This window comes from Stegodyphus dumicola, chromosome 7 (genome assembly GCF_044657685.1).
Source record: "Stegodyphus dumicola isolate Sdum_Otavi_A_Nest chromosome 7, ASM4465768v1".
Taxonomy (NCBI): domain Eukaryota; kingdom Metazoa; phylum Arthropoda; class Arachnida; order Araneae; family Eresidae; genus Stegodyphus; species Stegodyphus dumicola.
In genome coordinates, this window is record NC_140774.1 from 129726286 (window position 1) to 129753385 (window position 27100).

At 30.7% G+C, this 27100-nt stretch overlaps 1 protein-coding gene across 2 annotated transcripts in view; it reads right to left on the reverse strand.

The window, feature by feature from the left end:
- The window catches only part of LOC118183052 (kin of IRRE-like protein 1), a 795633-nt gene that overhangs the window by 97735 nt on the left and 670798 nt on the right, over positions 1–27100 (reverse strand). Inside the window, exon 10 of one of the 2 annotated variants that reach the window (XM_085820808.1) lies at positions 6913–10334. The exons of the other annotated variant lie outside the window; for it this stretch is intronic. Coding sequence (XP_085676934.1) covers positions 10267–10334 — 68 coding nt within the window. The 3' untranslated portion in view covers positions 6913–10266. Of the gene's footprint in view, positions 1–6912; positions 10335–27100 lie in introns of those variants that run through there. 2 annotated transcript variants of the gene reach the window in all.

Genomic DNA, 27100 nt, shown 5'->3' on the forward strand with positions numbered 1-27100 from the left:
GCAGCTAAGCCTAATTTTTGATTACCATAGCAGCCATATTTGTTCACATTTGAAACTTAGAAGAATAGTGGATTTGTTGACAATATAGAGAAGCTAAGCTTTGCAACAACAAAGTAATGTCTTCTTTTATTATTGCGAATTAAATAATGCTTAATTCATTCTGGAATTATTGTTTAAGTTATTAGCTAGTTTTTGCGTAGAAACTAATTTTAATTGTAAAACTTGTTCTTTAAATTGTTTTAAGTGTACTTGGTGTTTCATATTTTAACATATCTTTTACATTTGAATGAAAATATTTTGAATTTTTATGTGTTTTTGCCTTGCCGCGAGAACTGATTTAATTAGTAGCGCTTGCGCATTAGGTAAGCGGAGCTGAATCGTCTGCGAAAAACTCTTTCCTTTTTATTTGTTTAATTTCTTTTATACATCGTTCTATATTTATTATAGTATTTGAATAAAACTTGTGGTAATTCTTCAGTAGATATAATTTTTGTGCACTCTGTGTTATGAAATGAATGTTACCGTTGTTAAGTGAACGTAGCGCCGAAGTGTCATCAAGGTAAATAAATATAGTGAACTTTAAACAGTGCATTTATTCTATTGTGGTGTCAACGAAGTAGATTTAATTCAAAATTCGTTAGCTTTACTTTAATATGTTTAAATGAAATGCAGGAAAATTGCCTATAATTTAATATTCCGTTCAAGTAAGTCATGTGGTGTACAGATCAGATTTTTAATTAATAAACATACGAAATGTATAACTTTATAACTTTAATAACTTATTTTAGGTATAATAAATAAACCAACTTGTTCTATCGAAATGAATCCTTAACTTTGGATAAGGCTTCCAAGCACTTTTGGTTCCAGTTCTCACCATTCTTAAATCTTAATATAATGTCTTACAGAAATTACAGTAGGATATAAAAAGTAAAAGATCATATTTTTATAAATTCTGTTAAGTTCTCTAAAAATGAATTTGGGTATCAAAAAAGGTATTTAAAGGAACAAAATTGCTGTGCATTATTTCCGATTATCGTAAAACGTTTGTTTCTCACATTAATTCCGATTTCAAATCAACGAGATTTTTTAAGAAAATATTTAAAAATTTTTAAACCCATTATGAAATGCAACAGAACAATCAACACTTTTAAATTTAATAATTTAATCTCTACGTAAAATTTCTGTAGGAGTCAAATTTGAAAATATATAAAACCAAAGTTTAAAATGTAGAAAGAAACATCCGAGCAGTATAGACACGGATATAATAAAAATATCTAGATGCCTATTATATTAGTAAAATTTAAAAAATGCAATTACATTTTGAATGATAAACCACAGCCATACAGTTACTTCCGCTCAAAATATCGGATTTATGGTTAGAAAATTGCCATTAACTCAGCATTATAGCGATAGTTCCGAAAAACAAATTATGTTATCTCTGCTAAATAAATAAACTAACTACACGTTGTTTGTGTAAGTACATGAATTAGAAATCTAAATAGTCAGTTTCTATGTTCGTTTTAATTAAAAATATTATTATGTTACGAAAACGCAACTTTCAGTTAACGTAGTTACTCTATTAGGCGAAATTATGGATGATTAATTAAATTTTTTCCTGTTGAGAAAATCTATTGAATTACATATAACCGCCGCAAAATATTTGTTTGTAATTGATTAAATTAAAATAGTAATCTACTGCGAAAATAAATGCGATTGATTAATTAAAGCTATCATTTAATATAGAAAATAATTAATTAAAAATAACCTTACAGTGGGCAAAACTTTTCTTAATTAATTAAAGATATTCTGATACGAAAATAATTACCTTTGACTAATAAACGACGTTCTGTTTGAAAAAAAAATATCCGTAATTAATTAAAGTAGACTTCTAGAAATAATGAATAATGGTATTGATCTTATTGAGAAAACATTACTCTAGATTAATAAAGTTTCCATTCTGCCGGGAAAACATTACTCAACTAAGTGAACGAGAAGGTAATTAACTCGAAAATGCATATCATTTTTATAAACATATCTGTACGTTAAGAAAATATTTAGACATGTAATAACATTGCATTTAAATCTGATTAGAATTTTAGATTTTAAATATTAAATAAATCGAACACGCACAACAATAAAACTGTTGAATACAACGGTTAGAAAGTTTTAAAGGAAATATTATTAAAAAAAGGACGAAGAGAGTAAGACTCGGCTTTACAAAATACGTAATACCCCTCAAATAAAGGATTCCCCCACTTTAAAAAAGTTAGCTTGCTATCAATTCAGTTTGAAAAAATTCAAAAAGTCATAATATAAGTACTTTTTTCAATTCCGAAAGCAAAAGACAGAGAGAGAAAGAAGAAGTAGAGGGAGTTTTCGCCGTTGAGTGACAAACTCTGGCGGAAAGAAATGTAGCAATTTGCATTTTTTTTTTTTTTTTTTTTTTTTTTTTTTGTACAGTGATAGTACTTTACATATATTAATAATAATCGATCGCACATTGTGCAATAAAGCCTATTACGGAAGTATGAAAAATATGTGCAATGCTAATAATGTAATAAACATCGAATAAGAAAATTGTCAAACTATTGGACAAACCTACAACTGCACACACGTATATTTTAGAAAATACAAAGACTTCAGGCAAACATCTAGCTTAAGCAAAGGGAATAAGATAATTTTGTTGAATATTTGTTTCAATTTATTAATTCTAAGATTACCTGTTCAACGTTTAATAAATTCTACATAATATTTACAATTAAGAATTGTCAAAAATGGTGTAAAATACCAGTAATTATTTTCAAAAATTACCAAAATATCGCTAAAGAAATTTTTGCTCATGATAATTACTAATGAAAAATTTTTTTAATTAATTTATACAAATGTACAACGCAAAATTTCAACATACAAGAAATTACTGTAATTAAAACATAAAGCCAAATTTCGCTGACTCAAGTACAGTAATTCAAAAATACGATCACCTAATTGCACTGCATCAAGTATAAGCGTACTTCTTACTACTCTCGCGGCCGATGTCACAAGCATTCTTTAGAGCCAAAAATATGTGGGATATTAAGCATTCTTCATCTATTAGTATCACTATACTATACATTTGAGTAACACAAAAGTATTATTATAATCGTATTAAAGTATACACGTTATTTTTGTGTGGTGTTTCAATTCCTTATGATGAACTGTATGGAAAACAAAATTTGATTGTTTAAAAGTCGAATATATACTGATGTAATTTTAAACATTTTCACATCAAACAAAGACTACAGCACATCTTGACATTTCAGATTGAAGCAAGACGACAGAAACTGTACACATAATGAATGACCTGACAGATTGAAGCGATGACGAAATATTAAGAAACGATCTCTGCCCTCTTGCACTTGTATCCTAACCTTGTACTTAGATTTCTTGCACTTAAATCACCTCGTACGAATTATCAGTACAGCAGTTATTATCATAACCAAAGCCTCTAAGACCTTCCATTGTGTTGCTACTTATGAATTTCGAAAGGATGCGCTATGTAATTTCTGCATGTATGGGCAATGTTATTTCTGCGCGTACGGGCAATTTAAAAATGTTATGATCCTTATTTTTTATATCATGTGTCTTGATTTGACAGATATGTTTAAATACTTTGAAGGAAACATCTTCGACGTGCTTGTTTTTATTTGCGGATTTCAAGTCCTGGAGGCCCATTAATATTTGTTGCAAGCACATGCAAGCAATCCAGTGACACACATGCTCAGCAACTCCTTCATTTAATTGTTTTTACGATTAAATAAGTGCACAAGGATTCATTTGGGGTTAATATGTTGTGAAATAACTCCTTGATTTAATTGTTTTTATCACTAAATAAGTGCGCAACCGCAGTATGACAACGCCAAAAGTATGGAACAATTGGTTTCCCCCTCTCTTCTGCTGCTGGAGTTCGGAAGTGGAGGATGGTCTTCTGGCCTGTTCCTCTCCTGCCGACGTGACGTGCCATTTTTTTTCTTCCTCTGCTGCCTATTAATATCATGCAAACTTTTGTGAGAGGAATTCAGCTTGATGTTACAACGCAAGAAAAGCATTTCTTCAGATTTGTATAATATTGCTGCTGTTGATAATTTTCTTCCCAGCTACATCATCTATTAAGATCTCTTCGCCTCGCGAGTGATCTCCGTGCACACGTGTTTCCTCTTCTTTCGATAAAAATAATTGCAATCGTTTACCGAATATGCTTATTGATGCCCTAATTTTGATGGTCCCAATTCCTCCAGAACTTTCATTTTGTACAGATGGAAGACGATTGACTGTAACAATGAGCTCGGCGTTATATTCTTAATGTTCGGGAAGTCACGTGTAACATGTTCTGGGTGTGAATTTGTATAAGTACCTGTTATCGTCTGTCTGGCAAATACCTTCTTTTTTCATTATTTAGTGCTTATTCTGAAGTAGTGATGCTAAAAGAAAAATAAAAATAATTGATTTTCTTGTGATATATTTTAGTTATCGTCTTTTAGGGTAAGTTTACTTTGATTTTATATTTCCCTTCATAGATCACACATTTCTACACACATTTCTATTCTCTTATTTTTTATGTATCTATAGGTTATTGCAGACACAAAGTAATCTCAGTAATCTTTATTTTAATTGACGATTCAAGAATTTAAATAATTTTTACCTTTAGTACCCACTTTTCCAAATTCTATTACATTTGGTCTAATATTATAATACAAAGAGGATTCATTTGAGGAGCTATGTTATGAAATAATAACATGGCAAACGTTTTTACCGAAACTGGCTTTGCAGTTTTGAACAGTTCCTTATCAAAGTTTTTTCCTAAAACTTTAATTTCAGAGATATTAATTCCCAAACTACGAGTAGCAGACTTATTGAAACAGCTTAAAATTGTTTTTGGTGTTAAAACTGGTTAAAATTGATTTTATACATTAAGAACACATTGGAATTCCTTTTCGTTCTTAAGATTTTCTCTTTTTTTAAATTTGTAAACACCTTAAATTTTAACGATAAATTCTTCGATGCATTAAAGTACACTGGTGAAATAAATTAATAGAATTTGCATATTTTATCGAATTGCATGAGAAGAACTAAACTGAAGGAAAAACCACTGCTTCTAGATAAAAATGCAAATCTTGTACGGAAAATACATAAGGCTACACGTGTGTGTATGCGGAACCAGCAGAAAAACAAGCTTTATAAGCGCGTGGAGAGTAAGACGAATTGCGTTCTAGCACACCTCGGCGAATTTCTTGAAGTTATCTTGCAGCAATCGGTTAAATTCACATCGGAACAGTAAAAATGAGTAACCACCAACGTTTAGATCATGGAATGAGGTGGAGAATTGTGGGGAGGCTAGAGGCAGGTCAATCGCAAGTCCAGATATGCAGAGAGTTTTTTTAACGCCCAGCGTCGTGTGTAACCTACGAAAACAGCTCCAGGATACTGGATCCATCCAGATAAAGCCTGGACAAGATCGTCCAAGAGCCACGACAGCCAGAGAAGATCGCTATTTGTCCATTTTAGCGAGGCGTAACAGAGGGGCTACTGCTTCTCAGCTCTCTCGGGACCTGTATGCAGCCTTAGGAACCCGTGTAACAAGGGTGACTGTTTCCAAAAGACTGAATGAGAGAGCGTTGTTTGTCAGAAGACTGGCTGTTTGCGTCCCGCTCACGTCTACGGACAGGAGAGTTCTATTAGAATGGTGCAGGCAGCATAGTGACTAGAGTACGGATCAATGGGCGTTCGTTCTGTTCACCGATGAGTCCCGTTTTAGCCTAAACACCGATTCTCGCCGTACTTTCATATGGAGAAATCCAGGGACTCGCTATCTACTCTCCAATGTCCGCGAAATCAACAGTTATAAGGGTGGCGGTGTAATGGACTGGGCAGGCATCATGTTGGATGGCCGCTCACCTCTCCACGACTTTGACAGAGGATCTGTGACTGGTGTGAGGTATAGGACTGAGATCTTGGGGCCCTATGTTCGCCTTTTCCGGGAAGCACTGCGCTCCGAGTTCATCTTACAGGACGATAACGCGAGGCCACATAGAGCTCTTCTGGTCGACGAATTTCTCGAGGATAAGGATATTCGCCGGATGGATTGGCCAGCCAGGTCTCCAGATCTCAACTGTATAGAGCATGTCTGGGACGCTCTGAGAAGGGCAATTTCAACTCGCAACACCCCCTCCGGGAACCATCCAGGAACTGAAAACAGCGTTGCTGAATGAGTGGGACCAATTGCCACAGGCACTGAACTGCCTTTTTTCCAGTATGACATCACGCTGCGAGGCCTATATGGCTGTAAGAGGGGACCGTACCCCCTATTAACCGATTTCTTTGTGTCTTCTCCAGCCGCTGTTTCAGAACTTCAGACTCCCATGAGTGTTATACACGAACATGTGTGTCTATTATAACTGTTGAATGTTTATTTTGTTTGTATTATATCAACCAATGTTCACACCAAATTTTATTAAAATATGTCCAGTAGTTCTCGAGATCGTAGATCAAATATGCAAATTCTCTTAATTTATTTCATCAGGGCATAATCTAAAATTTCCCGATTGCAGTATTTCGTTTGAAAATATTCTAAGCTTTTCTCGTTATAACTTAATATAATTATTATAATTTATTCTTCCCTTTATGACGTAATTATTATATCCCTTTATCCCTTAATTATAATTCTCATTATAATTTATTCTTTTCTTTATGACATTTCGATTTACGAAAGATTTCCCATAAAAGTTGTGCTTTCATAAAGTCTGTATTTTAATAGTGTTCTTATTCCTTCAAGATATTGCCCTCAAAGACAACAATATGCTGAGGGTATATTTGTAAATATATCTTAATTATAATTTCTTGAACATTTTATTATCGTCACAAAATAAAAGAAATAAACACAGACCATAACATACAACTTTATAAGCATTTTATACACTGCAGAAATATTAATCACAACAAATCATCGAAAACGTTTATAAAAATTTACAGATAGTTTCATTGATTTTTTACTTGCAGAGTAGTAGAAGCACATTTGCATTCTACTCAGCTCTCTCAATCATTATAATTAACGGTACGTACAGATTTACATATCTTTCTGACACAAAATACAATTTACATACGTAAATTCTTGTTTAGTTGCATCTTTTATTTACAATTATTCTTATATATGATATAATCTTGTTAGTAATATTTCACTAATACAATTATTAAAAAATACTCTTAATATCTGACTTGTATTCATTAAATTATAAAAAATTCTGCATATTAGAAATAATTAATCGCATATTATTTTAACCATTACTGTGCATAATATCACATAGTTATCAATCATGAGATTATTCAGGAAGATATTTAAGCTGGAGAGGAGAAGCAATACAAAAATTACTTTTGTAAAAAGTAGATTTTACTTTATGAATTTACCAAAATTCATAACATAAATTGTTAATTTCAAATATAAATTAAAAAGTCTTGATTTAGAGAAGAAATGTTATTAATTTAGATGCATTTAAAACATAAAAACCTTACTCCCGCCTTTACCACATCTACCAGGCAGAAATGTAATTGACTTCCACAAAAAATTTATTATTGATAATTTTCTAATTTACATAACAAACTGCTCTCTGCGTAAACTAAATAAAATGCATATCATTTTAACTTTTTTCAGACTTGAAGCAGGTATATACTTATTTGAAAATAATTGGAAGTTATGTATATTTCAATTAACAATCTAAAATTGAAAGTCTGCAAAATAAATCTTTTACGCAAAAAAGAAATACAAATTACTTTCGCATACAGCATTCGAATTAGTATATGAATAATGTAAAATGCACTCACTGTTAAATAAAACCATTCTGATGAAATATGCATCATGAGAATAAATGTGCGTTTGAAAAAGTTACCATATTTCTTCGAAATTACACCGTACTTTTTGTTTTTGAGACATGTACGGCTTTAATTCAAAGTGAATATTTTAGCATTATATTTTTGCTGATCTCCACTTCATAACATTAGTTTAAATTAATGCTGCATTACTAATGCTTTAATAGGTAATGAAGATGACGTACTCTTGTGCAATAGTAAAGATGAGAGTTTTGAAAGAGAAGAATCAAGAGTAATAAATTACCTGAAAAAATTCTCAATACATTATGCAGCTTACTATATTGATATTACTACTAATTTTAAGTAACCAAACTCTTTCTTATTTTTAAATAACTGTTGTAAAATCATTTTTATATTTTATTATTTTTACATATTTCAAATTTTAAAAACCCACTGGGCTTGAATTCGCGGAAAGCTTATCTTTATTACTTTTCACAAATGTCTGCTTTTAAAATTTTACTGTGGCTGATATTCGAAGTAATATGGTAATTAACATGCAATGAAATATCTAGTTAATGCGTAATTTCCAGAAATTTGTCATAGCCAATTTATCTATTCTATTTTGCAATATTTTCCTAATTAAAATCGGTTTAGCAATGTTAAATTACTTCTAACATTTTTGTAGTAAAATCATTAATTTTACTCTAAATTATTCTGCAATTGTGCAATATTACCTGGATTAAATACGTAACTATAAAATGCTGAATTCAGTAAAATATTTGTAAATAAACAAATAATATATTACTTTACTACAAAATGGATGAATTTTCTAATTTGAAATTAATTTGTAAATATATTGCACATTTCTTTTCAAATGATATCTGAGCATCAAAACATATCTTTTGCCTATATACAATCAATTTTCTTGTTATCGTAAATATATTATTATTTTTTCTAGTATTTATTATCTATTATAAATACATTAGTTTTAATTTTGTGTTTTCATCGCTAAAGAAAAATGAAACTGTAAGATATGTAAACTTTCATTGAAACTCTTTATTCGTGTACTATTTTTAAATAGACACGTTACAAATAGACACAACATTTTTGAAACGCATGTGAAACAGCGTTCAGCGTAATTACATACGCTAATTTAAGTGCATAATTTCCCGCTTCGCACACGGAATGTAATCAAAATGTCATTTATAAGTTAAAAAAAAAATAAGAAACCGCTAATAAAAATTTACAAAAACATTTAAAATAATATTTTCGCAGCCAATTTTTTAAAAGCTCTTCAAAAGAAGGAAAAAGCTATATAAGCTTCATTAAAAGACTTGCAATGAAATTTATGCTATATTTATAATTTATGAAATCACCTATGAAGCTATTGTTTTAAATTTGAAAATGCTGTTTGTATCGATCATATTGTCAATTATTTCAATAGTAATTTGCCAGTAGTTCAAATAACGTATACAAAAGCTGAATACGAACAAACACATTGATTACATTGAACATGACGTACATATTAAGCAAAAAATACCATCATCAGTACACTGGAGTTCATTGTTTACAATATAAAACTTGCACCCACAAGATATAATACTTTCAACATTAGTTTGGTACATATAGCACATACCTTGATTCAAACGTAACGAACTCTAACTTTCATCAAATATTTTGTTCAAAGCACAATAACACTGATTTCTTAGTTCTCGATACACAACAATCACTTTTTACACTCAAATAAAACACTTGCTTAAAACAGTGTAACGTTGCTGACACTCCGATTTGCAAAATCACATATGATTTACTTTTAGGAGTGCTTAGCATATATATGATAATTTAAAGCAAACCACGTTTCATAAGACATCACAAAAACTTCGATTCTAAGCATAACATTTGCTTAGGTAAAAATAAAAGCACTGTTCTTTATTTGCGCTAATAGTTTATGCGCTTCTTAGCATTTTCCATGACACTTTAAGAATATAGCAGCTGGTATCATTACCATGCACGTCAGATATCAGAATTCAATGTCCATTCAGTTTTATTCCTCGAAATGTCACAATACTGAGTCAACAAGCAAGTCTCTTCTTAAATGTAGAATTTTGTGCAATTTTAATTAAACTTGTAATTCGAAAGAGAGCGGTATTCACATATTAAGTCAACTGAATTTCCGAGCGAATTCTTTAGTATATTGTCTCACAAACTCTTGAGAAAAATGTAGCAGTTTTGTGTGACATGAATTCGATTAAAAGTGTTTCCCAATGTCCGGTCTGCCACGAGATGTAGTTTCCTAAACGATCTTAAATGTGATGTGTGGTCATATAATATTTATCACCTGTTATTCAGGTAAGTAGTTAGCAATCAAAAGCTCTCAGTTTCTGCGTCAGTACCATGTTATATAAAAAACGCTATCTGAAACTTAAATAGTTACGACTTTCGGACGGGTGTTCTATTTTCTTCATCTTGAGTTAAGGGTAGGGCAGCAAGCTTCGTTCCTATGAAATACAGAATACACAGCTAAACAACAACTAACAACATGGTGAGAGGAATCATACCAAGTGTCTCACACATTATGTATTTATGATTTATTAAATAATAATGTAAGAAAGAAAACGTAATAAACGTTAAAGACAAAATTAGGTTGAGCAAATGTTTAGTGTTCTACGGAATATAAAAAAAAAAAATTATTTTTGTATAATGCCAAATAACTACCCGAAAACAGATTTTCAAGTTATATTAAATGTAAATTTAAAGGTATATTAAAATCTATATACTGTTTTAGTAAGCAATAATTAATCATGTTAGAAAGGCAAGCATAAAATTTATGATTTTTTTCCTTTTCCCATGCTTTTTAATAAATGCACAAGAGTTACTTTTTATTATGTAACGACTTTTACCACACATGACTATGTAATATTTTATAAAAAAATACAAGCGTGAATACATCTCGATACTAAATGATGTAAATACTCAACGAATTGTATTACGTACTGTCCACATTTAATACTCATTTCCGTAAAAAAAAAAATTCTTATAAAAATATTTTAATATCTCCTTTAAAAATTTTCGAAAAGAAACTTTCATTTATTGATTCAAAACAGTAGATAATTTTCGCAATTTGAGTACTGAAAATCCTATTAACTGCTACACTCATTTTGTTTCTGTTTTCTGTACTAATATTTAACAAGAATATTATGTATGGAATCGGCCTATTCTTCGCATGTGTTTTAATTTCTACCAATTATTTATATTTTCAAAATAAAATAAAAACCTCTAAGCTATCAGAAAATACGTCTATTGCCTTAAAATCCCTTAAGTTGTTTAATTATTACAAAACAATTAAGTTGGAAAGATAAATTAAAGGACATATATTTTGACGAATGGCAATAAATACTCTAAGAACTGGTCATACTCAAAGGTACATGGTAGATGATGTTCTGCGCTATACTGTAAAACATTATTATGAAGACTAGAGAATAATATGACCACTACTGAGTAACGCATGTAACGTAATGTAACAATATCAAAAATTTCGGAAAGACATTGTTAAGGGACATTTATAAAGTTAATGTTAAAAAATCTATTTAAACTTTATTTTCAACAGAGAGGCTAACTGCGTGAGAAATGAAAAAAATGTACATTCAGCTTGCAATAACTTTTAATTTTTATTATTGCTAATTCTTCATTTAAAGATAGTCGCAAGTTATCAGATATTAAAAAAATTCACATTACAAGTTTATACATTTTTATTAGAAAGGTTCTCAGTGAAATCCTTCCAAAACCCCTTTGGATCCTGTTTTACAATATGTGAAGCTATTAAGTTATACATCATGTACTAACCTTCGCAGATGTAGCCACAAGCCGAAACAAGGTCTTTATTTGATGCATTATTTCTTTAATTTATATGTGCAATTATTTTTTGATGCGGCTTCATGCACATCTAATTTTCAAACAGTAGCTATACAGCAGAATGTAAGATCTTAAATATATTTTTCGAAATTTAGGCTATATAATTGACTGTGTTGCAAACAGAGCGATTTAAAAGCAATAAGTGTATTTAATAATTTAAAACTTCACTTTATTTTTAATAATGAAACTCACTCATAGAAGTTGAAATTAATTTAATGTACGATATTTCCAATTGGTAATTTTTATGAGGAAGTGCAAGTGTTTTAATGCGATACATTTCATATAGGATATAACACTTTTTTTTTCGAAATTCTTTACCATGGAAATTTATTCATCTAAATTTGCGCATCGTAATTCGAAAATATTAAGTTATGAAGGTAATTTTAACATTTGATACAATAAATTGCTTGAGCCTGCCAAATTTTTGCAGTAAATATTTCTTCTTTAAGGAAAACAAAGTAAGCTTCGTTGAATATTTAAGTAAGGGAATTGGAAAATATTTGAACTACGTGATGAAAACTCGAATATGAAATTAAAATATTTCTAATAAATTCTCCACAGTTTTAATAACATCCGTTGGATCATACGCGGTGCTCATGAAAGAAATGCAGTTCATCCAAATAAATCATTAATAATTCCTTAACATAAACTACAATTAAAAGCAGGCGATTGTGGACAGCAGCAAACTTCTAATAAATTATTAAATTTGGGTGGAAGTTTTGAACTTGTGAACGCCGATGTCTTTTTATAATTAATGATATCTGTTTCTTACATTTGAAGAGCAGATTACTTAATAAGCCCCTCTTCACTGAATAATTTATTTCTTATTTATAATTAAGCCATTGAGGTTGATAATTTTTGCATTTAATTTTTAAACAATGCCTCTCTTACGTAATTTCGCAATTGTTTAAAAATTTATGAACAAAATATTGTGATTCGTTATTGGTTTAGAAATTAAATGAAGTGAAAATAAGTAGTTTTTTAACTCTTTCGCATCGAGAGACGACCAAATCTGTTTCCAACAAACATCGAAAACGCCCGTGTTTACGAATTTGTCTTGGAATAGTTTTCCTTTCCCCCTTTTGCGGTTTCATCCATTCATCCATTGTGCGCAGTTTCACCTTAGGGCCGGATTGCACCTGCGAACGTCAATAGCTTTCCGTATTTCTCCTTTATTTGCTTCAAAAGAATGATTGACATGTCTTTTAACAACTCGCGAAACCAATGAGCCATACACTAACGTGGAGGGGAAAGAACTAGGTAGAAAATAAACGAGGCGTTCGGGCGGTTTGCCGTTGCCTGAATGAATAGGCGCTACGGGCGATTTCGATGCGAAAGAGTTAAACGCATGAACACTGACATGCTGTGAAAGATTACGATTTTTTTCATGTCATTTCTTTATTCAGAGGCATAAAGAACCTACTAAAAAGATACATACATATATATCTCCTACATACATTGTTATATTAAACAAAAACGTTATTATTCTAATTTACGTTTATCTATTGGAGTAATTTTATTCAGTATTTGTGTATATAATTTATATATTGCACTACAATGGAAAGTAATTCATTACCTGTGAATTTTATGCAATAAAATCAGAAGACATAGAAGAATAAATCGAGGTATTTCCATCGTTTAGAACTAATAGTGAAGTGCAAAGAAGTAATCGGAAAAATGAATATGTATGAGACACTCAGCATGACAACAGTAGTTAAATACTGTCACATTTTGAGCATAATTACAATAATAGAAATAAAATAACTGCACATTATTAAGTAAAAGTGTATTAAAAAGCTAACTTGTATATAACTAATTCATTATCTTTAATTTAATTAAATATAATTGACTAAAAAGTCAAATTTCAAGTATTTAACTCAAATCTGCTTAAAACAACATTTATTGATAAAATTACAAGTAGAATTAAACTAAAATATTCTGAGCTAATTTAATTTTATTAAATATAATACAATACATATACATCGAATATACTGGTTATTAATATTTTTAATAGCAAGACTAGTAGATTAAAAAAGTTTCACAGTAAATGTATAGTAAGCACAGATTTATTGACAACAACACGAAATTTTGTTTTTTCCCCATGGAATTAAACTGAAAGAATTATATTGATTGAAGCTTGTGATTTGCATTCATGGTATCTATTTTAATACCAAAGACAATCAATAAATCAACGGTTAATCAATTAATCCATCAATTATATTAATAGGGATGTTTATATGAATATGTAGTTTTACATAAACTATTATTAGTGTATTAAGTTATTATGATTAGTTGATTTATTTATTATTTTTGTGTAGGAGAATGTTAACTATGGTAACATGATACTTATTTCCTTCCAGTATTTTAATTAGGCTACTTTCTGTTTAAAATTATAAATTCAGATTAAAAATATCTTTATATTTATACAAGTTAAATACAAATGCGTTGTTCTCTGAAAATAAATTTTACTCAAATTATAATGAATCTCATTAAATATCAATGCAATTAGCGTCTCAGAGAATGATTTTAAAACACTTAAAAACTTTGCACACACATATCAGAAATCTATGCATTTGAATGCGGTGAAAAAGTATATTACATAAGTCATTAAGCTTACGGCGAATTTCAATGAAAAAATCAAAAAGAGTATAATATGACTTAACAAGTACTACGACTTACAACGCTAAAAAACTTGCATATGCTTATAAAGGGAAAAACCTCTAATGCAACTTTAATTGAGTACATTTAATTTTCAGGTGCCGGTCATTTTTTAATTTTAGTAATTTTAATACCTTCTAATCTTCTTTTAAACTAATAACAGATATGTTTCTTGTATAGAAATAGTCCTAACTGGTGTCCATTTGATGTTTATTTAGTATCATTTTGGCAAAATAAGCATAACTATTAGTTCGGAATTTTTTGTTAGTACTAAGGCGTTATATTTAATTATTTACTCCAATGATTACTTACATTAGAATTTACATAGAAATTGTCAACTAAAATCTTCAGTTTGATTTATTAGTACTTTTTCTCAGGCTAAAATATGCAAATGTGTAATAAAACGAATATTACTTAGCATAGCAACCAAGCAAAATGTATTCTGCATCAAACATGTTAATACAAATTTAATCTCATCCATATAAATAGTAATAATATTTTAGTACTTAACTGTAATCTCAACTTTCGTGGTAATAATGATCTAACATTTCATGCTTTAAACATGTAAATAAATATACTTCAAAATTATTTTAAACCTTGATGCAGGTTTCCATTTAAGTTTTAAAAAAGATACGATTGACTGAGCTAAATTGGATTTCTAAGCAATATCTTCCAATTTATTACCTCGTTGTTTTCGTATTACTTATATTTATATTTAATGCTTATAACCTTACTCTCCGTGTTCGCAATAAAAAATATATTTTCAAAGGTGTTTAAAATTGTATTTACAATTTACAATAATTATGTTTATATTCCTAAATTTAATATCTACTTTATAGCTAAAACTTATAACAATTTATTTACTACTTACCAAATTTATCTAATTTCATTTACAAAATTTACTATAATAAGAATTAAGGAATATTTAAAACAAAATAACATACAGTTAACAAAGAAGCTGCACTATGTTAAAATTTCAATAATTATTAAAAATCGTTAATTTTACACAACACGAAGCATGCTGATACAGAAAGCTAGATTTTTATTCATTTCATAAATAAATAAACATTCAGACATAACTAGTATTTACGATATATCACTTAAAAATCTAGAAGAAATACATTTACTTAAAAATAATAATTATTTATTATTTAAGCAGATTATCTAGCAGTCAATGAATTACGTGCCGTTCAAATACATTTTTAAAACAAAAGAATATAGTGCATTCATAAATATTTTAAAATAGTAGTCATTCTTTAAAATATATTCCTAACATTAAACACTTTAAACAGCAAACACTGAAATTAAGAGTAGAGAATATGTAATTTCAAATTTTTCTATGTTTTCATAAATTATGAATTTTCGCACTGAATAAAGTTTATGCATATTTATTAAGCTTCATAATAGCGTATTAAATATTATTTCATGAATCGCAATTTTTTATACAAATCTAATTACATACGTTTTTAGGTAATGTCGTGTATTTAATATTACAATATTTTCATAATACTTATTTACTAAAACCCATATTTAAAAATTTTTCATAATTATGTGTGAAAATATTATTGGTGTGTGCATATGATAAACAAGCGTATAACTTATTATAAATATTTCTTATTTTTCTCGTCTTATTCCTCTCGATGTCAAAGCAATCACAAGAGAAAGAAATACTAGATTTTTGAAATATTTTGCTCTTGCTTATGTGCTGCTTTATAACTGCCAAAGGAAAATCACTTAGAATCCACAAAACATTTAAGTACCATTCATTTTTACTTCCTTGTACGAAGTAAAGGAAGTATTATAATCGCAAAAAATTTCGGGTATCATATTTCAATGAAAATACTCACTTTTGACCGCTCTTGAATACACTGGAGTGACACTTTTTGTGTAACATCTGTATGTAAGGACACAATAAAAGATTCTTTTTTCTCCAAAACGGATTGTAAAATGAATTTAAAACGGATTTAAAAAATATTTTATTTGTCACATCTGTATGTACGCACGTACGTACGTATCTCGCATAACTCAAAAACGAGTAGCCTCCAAACATTGAAATTTCATATAACATTCTTGAACTGCTATAACATGTGGTTGTGCGCCTCCCCTTTTTGGTTGCAACAAAAGTATATATATACTCCCTCTGTTACCCGGCTCGGTGAGGTCAGTTTTTCAAATCTTATCTGTTAATAACTAGTGAATTTTTGGCTTTAAATTGATTACATTAGGTTGTTCTTATATTCCGGTTGTATGCTTTTAGTTAATCTGCATGGAATGGTGATAGAATTATCAACATTTTAAAAGTTGTTTAAGTGCTACTAAGCCTAACGCAGCCACTATTTGTTTACATTTGAAACTCTTTAGTATAATAGTGAATTAAGTCAGTTTTTGCAATTTCAGTGTCTTTTTGCCGAGTGGGATCAAAAGTAAACTTTCACTTTGCTGCACCGAAAAAATCCGCCTTCTTGCCCACTGGCTATTAATTGCTTGTTTTTGTGTAGGAACTCTAATTTTAATCGTAAAAATTGTTTTTAACTGTGTTTGGTGTTTTATGTTCTTCTGTATTTTACAATTTTTAATAACGATGTTTTGAGCTTTTATGTGTTTTTGCCTTGCCGCAAGGTGAGAACTAAATTAACTGAATTCGAGGATATAGTTTAAATGAAATGCAACAAAAATGTGTATAATTTTAAAGGCCTCACAAGGAAGTCATGTGCTGTCCACATCAGATTTTTAAAATAGTGATGGCCAAATAAATACGAACCGAAAGACAGGTGTCTCAAACGACAGTCTACGCTGAACAATTTTGTATGGACAATATTCATCGTGCTTTGGGATGACGTACTGATATTTTCCCTTCTATTGAAATCCCTGTGCATGTTTACACAAACGAAATATTACGCTATTTTAATACATTACAAATACAACTCTGGAAACCGCAAATTTAGGTTCATGAAAAAGAATTCAATTTTAGGCTAAACCTGTAAGTTTTTGAAAAACATTTAGAAAAATTCGGTATTATCGAAGAGAGAAACAGGAAAAGTCAACGATGCCTTCACCGAGGTTCAAATTCAAGGCTTATCGACTGCCAGCACAACTTGCTTACAGTTACACTAAAATGGAATGAATTAAAGAAGAAAATTCCTTACATTCCCCTCCACTTAAAGGGACCGGGAAGAAGGTACTCAGTCGCCAAATTCAGGTGGTGACAAATTATAGATCACACACATTTCTAGTTTGGGTGCCACTTGCAGATTCATTGTTTTCTGTTTCGGAGCAAAAAACATGAAAAATTAATTGTGTCCCGCCGGAATTCAAACTCCTGCCCTTCCAGCTGCCAGCAAGACGTGCTTCCAACTGTACCTCGAAGGATGCACAGTAAAGAAGAAGAAAATTCCTTGCATAATTAATAAGAGTACATTTAAAAACTTTTTAGAATGTTAATTATATATATATATATATATATATATGTTTGTATGTATGTATATTGCATGTACTAGACACTGAATATATAATTAATTACATAAGCAGGCATGTTCTCTAGAAATTAAATATATACAGTCCCACTTTTTTTTTTATCACAGGATTTTATTTCGGTTGCTTTGAAAATATATTACACTTATTTACTGTTTTAGAACGTAAAATAGAATGCTTAAGGCTTTTGCGTTTTGAGGAATGCATCAATTTTTCTTGTTTGAGAAAATAACGAAATATTAGTTAGTTTCTTTTAAAACTTTCTGTTACATTACGTAATGCACAACAATTTCAGATTTTTTAAACCGTTAAATTGATTTCTATTTAGAATCTAAAATCTGAGCCAATACAGTACGAAGTCCAAAATCTGGACGTCCATTATCCGTAATGATCTAAAATCCGGACCTCAAAACCGTTTTTCTCGTAGGCTTTCGATTTCATAGGATTTCATGCGCATTCGATTCCCCCCTCCCGCGCATAATAAAACATCTGGAGAGTCCCCATTCTTAATTTCACTTCGACACTAAATAAAATAACTTGCTACTGAAGAAACAATTATTTTAGCATATATTTGTGCGATCAGTAATTTGGCTCCGTTGCTACGTGTGTGCTTGGCATATACATCTCAAAACCAAACATTCCACACAGATACATCGCTGATCTGACGCCAACCTGGCGAATCATTATTTATTATACTTTCCTTTTATCACCGCACGTTTATCAAAACATGACAACTTCTGTAATGACTCATGTAGCGATGCCTAAACAATTTTTATGTTAGTAATTGAATAATAAAGGAATATGGTAACCTTGTATGTTGACATTACACTTGGCGATGATTACAGATTTAAGTTAAATGCGCTAAAAAATGTTGACGAGGAAAAATTTAACAAAACGTTCTTTTTATACGCTAAAAATAGATTTTGTTCGTGATACTCATAGACCCAAAGATTACATTTACGGCTATTTTGATTAAGAATAACTGATTTGTTATTCACATAAACCCAGAACCAACGCCAGGGCTTGTATGGTCACACCGAGTCGCAGAATTTAGGACCCACAGAGACTGCATCAGGCGGTAAGATACCTAGCGCCGGCCCTCAATAAGGCTTAAGTAAATGTGGGAATTTATTTATTCAGAACTCTGAGAAGCCTTAAGCATGTGCAAGAAATAGACATAAGTATAATAAGAAACTAAACTAATACAATTTAGGCTTAATTGTCTCGGTGCGCGATAGAAGCAAGATAAAATTTAAGGAACAACTTGTCATTAGTCGCCAAGCTCATGATGCATAGCCAAATATGTATAGTGAAAGATAGCTAAATTTGATGATGATAGCCGCTAATTTTAAAGGTTTTCGGATATCGCAAAGATGAAATTTCCCAATTAACGGATTTTGTAAAAAAATATGGAGATGCGGTAATAAATGAAGATGACATAAAAGATGATTTTCATTGTGATGACAATGCTTCTTAATCACCAATCAATTAATGAATGGCGAAATCTGTAGTATGGTTCTAGATCCAGAAAATACCGCTACCGATAGTGAAGAATGTGACAGAGACGTTACTAAAAAAGAGAAAATTTCGATTGACAAGGTAGTCGGAATTCTCGAAACAGCAGTTACAGAATTTCAAAAATGTAACTAAACAAGATATTATTTCTGTCTACAAAATTAAAAAGAATGTATTAGCACAAAAGAAAAAAACGAAGCAACTTAAACAACTTACTTTGAAAGAAACTTTTAATAAGGTAACCAAATAAATATTAGGCTTTTTTTGTAAATTTTGATACTCTTTAGATATGTACTTCATTACGTCATAAATCACGATTTCATATTTTTAATTTTACATTTTCTACATGGCATCTTACTATATTTAAATTGATAATCTAATATCAGGAAAAATCCCAGATCCAGAATCGCCGGATTTCGGACTTTGTACTGTATTAAAAAAATTATAAAACATTTTCCCTTAATTTAATTTCTGAAAAATTATGTAACAAAGTGTATTAAATTGTTAAACTGATATTTTTATTTTTGCGTTAAAACTGGAAATAGCACAAGAATGCAATTTCTTAATTCTACCTACTTTTACATTTCACTTTTTAAATACGGAAATAATAACTTGAAGACTATACTAGATGTTCACAATAAATATTATAACAAGTTGTTTTAAGAAAATTTAGACATATCTTTTTTTTTCATAGAATAGATTGCAGAATTGAAATATAGATTAATGCATGTCAAATATAAGATATGATACTATCATTTTAAGAATAGCGGAGCTTAAATCCTAAAGCAACCACAGCTTAGATCTTAAAGAAACCATAGAATTCAAAACTATTTCAGATTTGGATGGAATATTTATATTAGTCAGCGAAACTTCTAGGTCTACAATAGCTATAATTCTAGTTTACAGAAACGCATTAAGACCTTATTTAGTACATGTCACTCTTTAGTCTTCTATTACAAAACGCGTACTGTACTAAACGTTCAAGAATAGGAAACAAGGAAACACCGAGATGTAAAAGGTTATAAATATGATATATTGCAAACTTTAAGAAGTTAGTCATTGGAGAAGATTCGCGGAATTTGGCTTTATAGCTCTGTCTACTCTTAAGAAGAATTCAGAATACATATATCTAAGCTAAAATTCTTGGAATAATAATCGCAAGCTGCTACCCAATGCATATGCAGAATACAAATTGGCTAGCAGCAACAAGATGTGTGCAACGATAAATCAGGCTTTTAAATTACAACTTGTACAACACATTTAAGCTACTTCTAAATGAGGTATCTCAGACTGTAATCCTCTTCATCGCTCTCATCAGGGTTTCAGCGAAGCATAAACTCTCGAAATGATATGCCAACCTTTTCTATGTTGAAACTAGGATAAAGATATTACGCAAAAAGTATTACATACAACAAAACATAAGCAGAAATGTATTAAGTGTTCCAAAAGCTTCGGTCTCAGAATCAACGAAACATTTTTTTTTTTTTTTTTTTTTGTTTCGTAAAAATAAGTCGTTTTTAAAAAAATATTGTGTTACTAATTAACTTCACATCTTGTTCAATATAATACGCTCATAATCCCCAATTAAACAACTCCTATAGTTATTTTTATTTATATATATGCACTGTACATACCAACTACAAGGTAAGGTTTAGTTTAAACAACAGACCTTGTGTCACTTTATTATCTTTCCCGCAATTTTCCGTTAATCGCACCAAACTGCAAATTAAGTGAATTTAAATAATAAACAACAATGGACGTTTACAGACAAAGTAATGGCGAAACGAACCACTCTTTAGTGGTTGCCAATGGCACTTCATTTACTTATGCCACTTGTGGTAGTAGCTACCCTACTTTTCAAATTTTGATTCTTGCTAGCATTTACATTAAAAATCGCACTTGACTTAGGGAGCCGGGTTTTGGTCCACGTTCCGTTCAGACGGTGGTATAAATGCCATAACTGGTTTAAGCCGAGCTTCGTTGCTAGGTGCCGATCCTTGTTACGACACAAAAACTGGTTTAGGGATTTTGGTATAAAATTCGAAGTTTTCAACCTTATGCCGACGTCACAGAGACATCACCGAGTCGACCAGTCACAGAGAAATCTATTGAGAGGGAAAGCTGTAGACACATTTATGCATGCACAAATTTAGCTTCTCTAATTGGCTACGGCTAAGACTCTGTCTCGCAGGTGTGAATGGAACTTGCGCATTTTTATACCTTATGACTATGCTTCTCTGGCATTTACACAACCGTCTGAACAGAGTCTGATGTGCGTTTTGATTTATAAATAATTAAAGTATTTTGCATTCTGAGACGGCAAGAAGTGGTTCTTAAATTTTATTAACGTTTTAGCTTGTAAACTAACATCCATTGCATACAAATAAACTTTTAACTGACTTCACGTTTATTATATTCACTTAGTGCATGTGAATTCCAAGGTAAGACGAAACGATAGCTCCTCCTCATTCTAAGCTGATTCAATAATTGCTAAAGTGAAAATAAGTTTAATAAATACGAAATGATAATTAGTTCGCACCATTCTAGAAATGTTAAATAAGTATTAAGGTGAAATTAAGTTTAATGAAGACGGGATGATAATTCGTCCACATTCAAGGAAGGTTAAATAAGGATTCAGATGAAATTATGGTTCATAAAGACGGGATGATAATACCTTCGCATTCTAGTAACATTGTTTACGTGTTTAGGTGAAATTAAATGTAATAAAAACGGGATGATAATTCGTTCACATTCTAGGAAAGTTAAATAGTGTTTAAGAGATATTAGGTTTAATATAGCTGGAATAGTAATTTCGCGCTCTGATAGGATTAAATAAGTTTTAAGTGAAATTAGGTTAATGAAGACGATAAAATTAAATAAGCGTTCAGATGAAATTAGGTTTAGTAAACGCAGGATAATAATTAATCCTCATTATAAGAAAGTTAAATAAGTGCTTAATTAAAACTAAGTTTAACCATACAATCATAGCAGAACTACTGAAGAAGCAAATTTCAGCAGTTAGGTAAGTGCATACATAGGCGAATGAGACACGCCACAGATAAAATTACTTACGGTAGGCGATAATAGCAATAATGATTTCCTTGGTAAGATTAAGAAAAGCACTACTTATCTGATTAAGATGCAGGCGTATTCAAAGCAAATATGATGATGGAGAACTTCACATAATTTATCAGATAATTAAGGCTGATCGTGTTACATTTCCCTCCCGTTTTTTCTTCATAATATAATGTTTCGATGGGAAAATTATCACCTTCAAGTTACGGAGTTTTAAAACTGCATCAAAGGAAAAAAAAATCTGCAGTCGGCGCTTTATAAGAAATTTTGTACATCAAAAACTCGTTTTCTCAGACTTTTCTTTAACATATTTTGCGAGGCTATAAATTAAACTGCGATCATTCATAGTTACAGCATGGATGATAAGTTGTATACAATGTTTTCTTTTTAAGCTCTGAGAAATGACGCAGAAAAATTTAATGTGGCGAGAAAAGTAGGCTATTAAATAGATATTGGGTAGCAGATATTTTTGTTAAAAAAATATGTGCACGCCTAATTAAAACAAGAAGTTTTTGATACGTTGTCTGCCAGACGCCTTGAAGGAAATGAAAAATGTCTGCAACAGAAGTGCAAAGTATTGATATAAAAATGTTACATTTATTAGATATTATCTCTTCGCATTATAATCAAACGGTCTAACACATGTTCAGTAATATGTAGTGATTCTCGTTTGGCTAACTTCATTAATAAAATTAATTTTTGCTTAGTAATTAGTTAGTGCGAAACTATATTCTTTACTAAAATTTGCAGGCCGCTTTTTAAGTTTTCTGTTTATTTATAACACTGATACTTTTAGTTATATCTATTTCTTTACCGGATTTAAAAGAACTTAATTATTGCATATCAATTATATAGTAAGTAAAATAGACATGCTATTGTTAAAATAGATTCTTTAAGCTCTATTACACTAAATTTCATCACAGAGCTTAAAATATATACATCGTTGATTAGAAGAAATATTTAATTTTATTCATATTTCCTTCAAAATTTTCCAAACTATTATACATTTAATTTGAAATAACTTGATTTTAGCTTATCCATACTTTTAAACACACTTTTGATTATTAAATCCTAGTAAATAGCGTTTCTAGAAAGTTCTATGCATCATCTTTCCATATGAAAACACAAAGCTTTTTCATAACACAAAATATAGCCATTTTATCGGCTTATAGTTATAAAACATTACGAGGAGTTTTATATTTTTATCGGAAAAATTTTAATAATTCATATGAAAGTGTTATGAATTTCAATGAACAAAGAAATTTATGTTTCTATAACCTTCTTCATAATACGCATAACTGGGCATTTTAATAAGATAATGCGTTGAACATATGCATAATTTTTTAGAGATAGTAATGGATAGATTAAGCGGTAAAAACATTATCTCTCTCTTATTATATATATAATCGGGAAAAGCAAAAATCTGTACTGCATAAAATTACATAGAAAATAAATAATAATTTATTAGATGAAATGCAATTTTCACCAGTTTATACAAAAATTTCCAAACTAACATGGCTTTAATGGCCTTAGGAAGTTGTCAAGATCAGACTGAATTTTCACCAGTTTCAATGAAAGGATTCACGTATAGAAAAACTCTTACAAAATTTACAAAATTACACTTCAATATTTCCTTGTAAACTTATTGGCAGGAACTTAAAAACAAGAGGCGCTGTCTTGTTAAAATATGTTAATAAATTATAAATTTGTTATGAATGTTTAAAAAACTATTCTTTTGATATATTTAAGCAGGATTATTATAGAGATGTTACTGAAAAAAAATATTCAATGTCGAATTCAGTACATGGTTGATAGTTTGTTATAATTATGATCACCAAGCTCATAACTATAATTTGTTTTTTTAACTGAAATCTGCTTTAAACATTTTATAAATATTTTTAAGGATTTTTGCTCTTATTCAAATAAAAACTAAACAAAATGTATCCTGTTAACAGTATAAAATCAAAACTAATGCATTAACCTCACATAATATTTATGAATGCACACAATTTCTATGAAACTAATATTGATAATAATATTAATAATATATAAGATAAATAACACTTGCAAATATCATAAATCCAGAAAGAAAATAAAATCCAAACTGATAAATTTCATACAGTCAAAAATACATAAAATTACAAAGCTACAAAAAAATAACATTCATGCAAAATAAGATGAACTTAACGTTGCAAAACGAAAACATTAATATATCTCGAAAACAGAAGTCGCATGCATTGAATTAAAAAAGAAATAAAAAAACTTAACTCAAACATTGCAGAGAAGTGTAACGACAGCCTTTATCAACAATTGTGTAAGGGGACTTTTATATACATTTTAACATCCTAATACCAAAATTTTAATGAGCAAAGAAACGAAATCAGATATGAAGGAAATATTTAACGTGGTATTTTAAACCACATATTTAAATAATGATGATACATTATTTATGGTCAAATTATGCTTAGTGAAACAGTCCAAACTAGGATAAAACAACGGAAGTTAGATGAAACATTTAACCATATTTTGCATAATATAAAAAAGCTTGTGAACTGTTGGAATTACATTTAAAATAATGACTGAAAATGATATATTACCATTTATAAAGTATTATTACAAAATGTCCATAAACGGTAAGATGGCTTTCCCGCAAAGCAGATGTAGGGTTGCCATAAAATGGCAAGGAAAGGCAAGGTTACCGCATTTGGCGAGAAATCGCCCATTTGGCGATATTTAGCTACAAATGTGGCGACATGCCATGGACCTTCTCGATGGAGAACCTTCTCGAAAGAATTCTTACAGGTTTAGCCCAGAATGTTCTCGAACACAAGCCAGAAGCTATATAAACACTGCTAGCACGCAGCGAGTTAGTATCGAGTCATTTAGCTAGTCAGTCCGTACGGAGTCGATCGAGTTGACAGTCGGTCAGCGAGTGGCGAGTTGGTCGTCGAGTGCGCCGAAAGAGTCTCTTAGTGTATCGCGGTTAGTGCATCGTCGAGAGAGTTTGTTGAGCTTTGGGAACGGCTGAATCGGTGCTGTACTCTAGGGTACCGTCCAATGCATCGCGAGTTGTAGCGTGGAGAGTCTCGAGAGTATGTGGAATTCCGAGAACGACCGAGCAGAGTTGGGAGCTATACTCTGGTGCTTTGCAATGAAGCTGTCTTCCCCGTGATAGCCTGGTAGTCTGAAGGTTGTGCTGCTGATTGTTCTAGAATGTTTATAGCAGATCTTCGAAGACTGTAAACGTTGTTTTGAAGCTGTCCTGAAAATATTGGCCAATAAAGTGTGTTTTGGTACTTCATCAAGTGTCGTCGTTGTTATTCACTCCAAATCCTTACAAACCCCGTACGCAACGAACGTACTAAAGGAAAGAAAATAAAATAACGTAACAGTATATTACATCTGAATACAGGCTGAATGTATCGGGGAGTTACACAAGCAGTCACCCGAAGCACTGAGGTTTACGGAGCACCAAATCCAACAAATGAGTCAGAATCAGAGATGCCTTCCACCCAAGAAATTTCGAAAATTTCTTCTCGACACTGTCTGTATCAAATGAAAGGTATTCCTCATATGAAGAAAAAAATTTTCCTAATGGTTCTTCACACAAAGCAGATATTAGAAAGTCATTCTTATTTGCTTTTTATTGTTATTTGCTTTTTATTGTTATTTGCTTTTTGCTTAACCCTTGAACTACCAAGGCCTTTGAAAAGCTCGTAATGGTCAAAATTTGGTTCGATATAATTCAAACTTCTTCTTCCTTCCTAATAACTGAACAAAAAGATTTAAAGCTTTCATCCAAGAAAGCGATGCAGAGATTTATAACATTTCTGTTAACAACAACCAGAACCACCCCCCCCCAAATGTTTTCAAATGAAAGGGAAAGAATGTTTGCTAGATGAAGGCCGAGAGGGCAAACTTTTAAAGGTTTTCTTATAAATTCGATGATTTAATTCAGGCAATTTTGCTATGAAATTAAGCAAATTTCTTAGCGCAATAGTTAAAGCAATAAATAATTACTAAATACCTTCTGAAATTAGTTTCCCTTTTACAATGAAACTATACTGAAACGTCCTTGAAATATGAGGTGTTTTAATCCAAGACAAAATTTTTAAAATAGAATGTAAAATATGTCTAAATACAGAACTACTAAATAGGAAACAATTGGGCACTTTTCGATCAGTGATGATTAATGAAAGGAAGGAACACATCATATGGTACATAGCCTTTCTCTCAAGTTCACAAAAACGAAAAATGTTTGCAGGTCAGTCTTCAGATGTCGAGATTCATGTAAAGCATCGCAGGTAAAACTGCGATTCGTCCTAAGATTTGTTAGAGTTCTTAAATAGCCATATACAGTTGTCGCTGTACATACTGTGCCTAAGTGAAACACTGCATATAATATTATATATACATTGTTTACTGCTATACAGATCAAAAGCAATTTCTCAACATGTCCCTGATCTTTGTTTGCTAATCGATTTAACCTCCTTCGCGCAACGTGAGTCTTAATACCGTCTTCGTGTTGCATAATCATGAATACCGTCGCTCTCAGCATACTGCATGCAGCAACCCAGTACCGGATGTGCATGCCATTTTCATACTTTTCAACAATTGTTTTGCACTTCTGTTC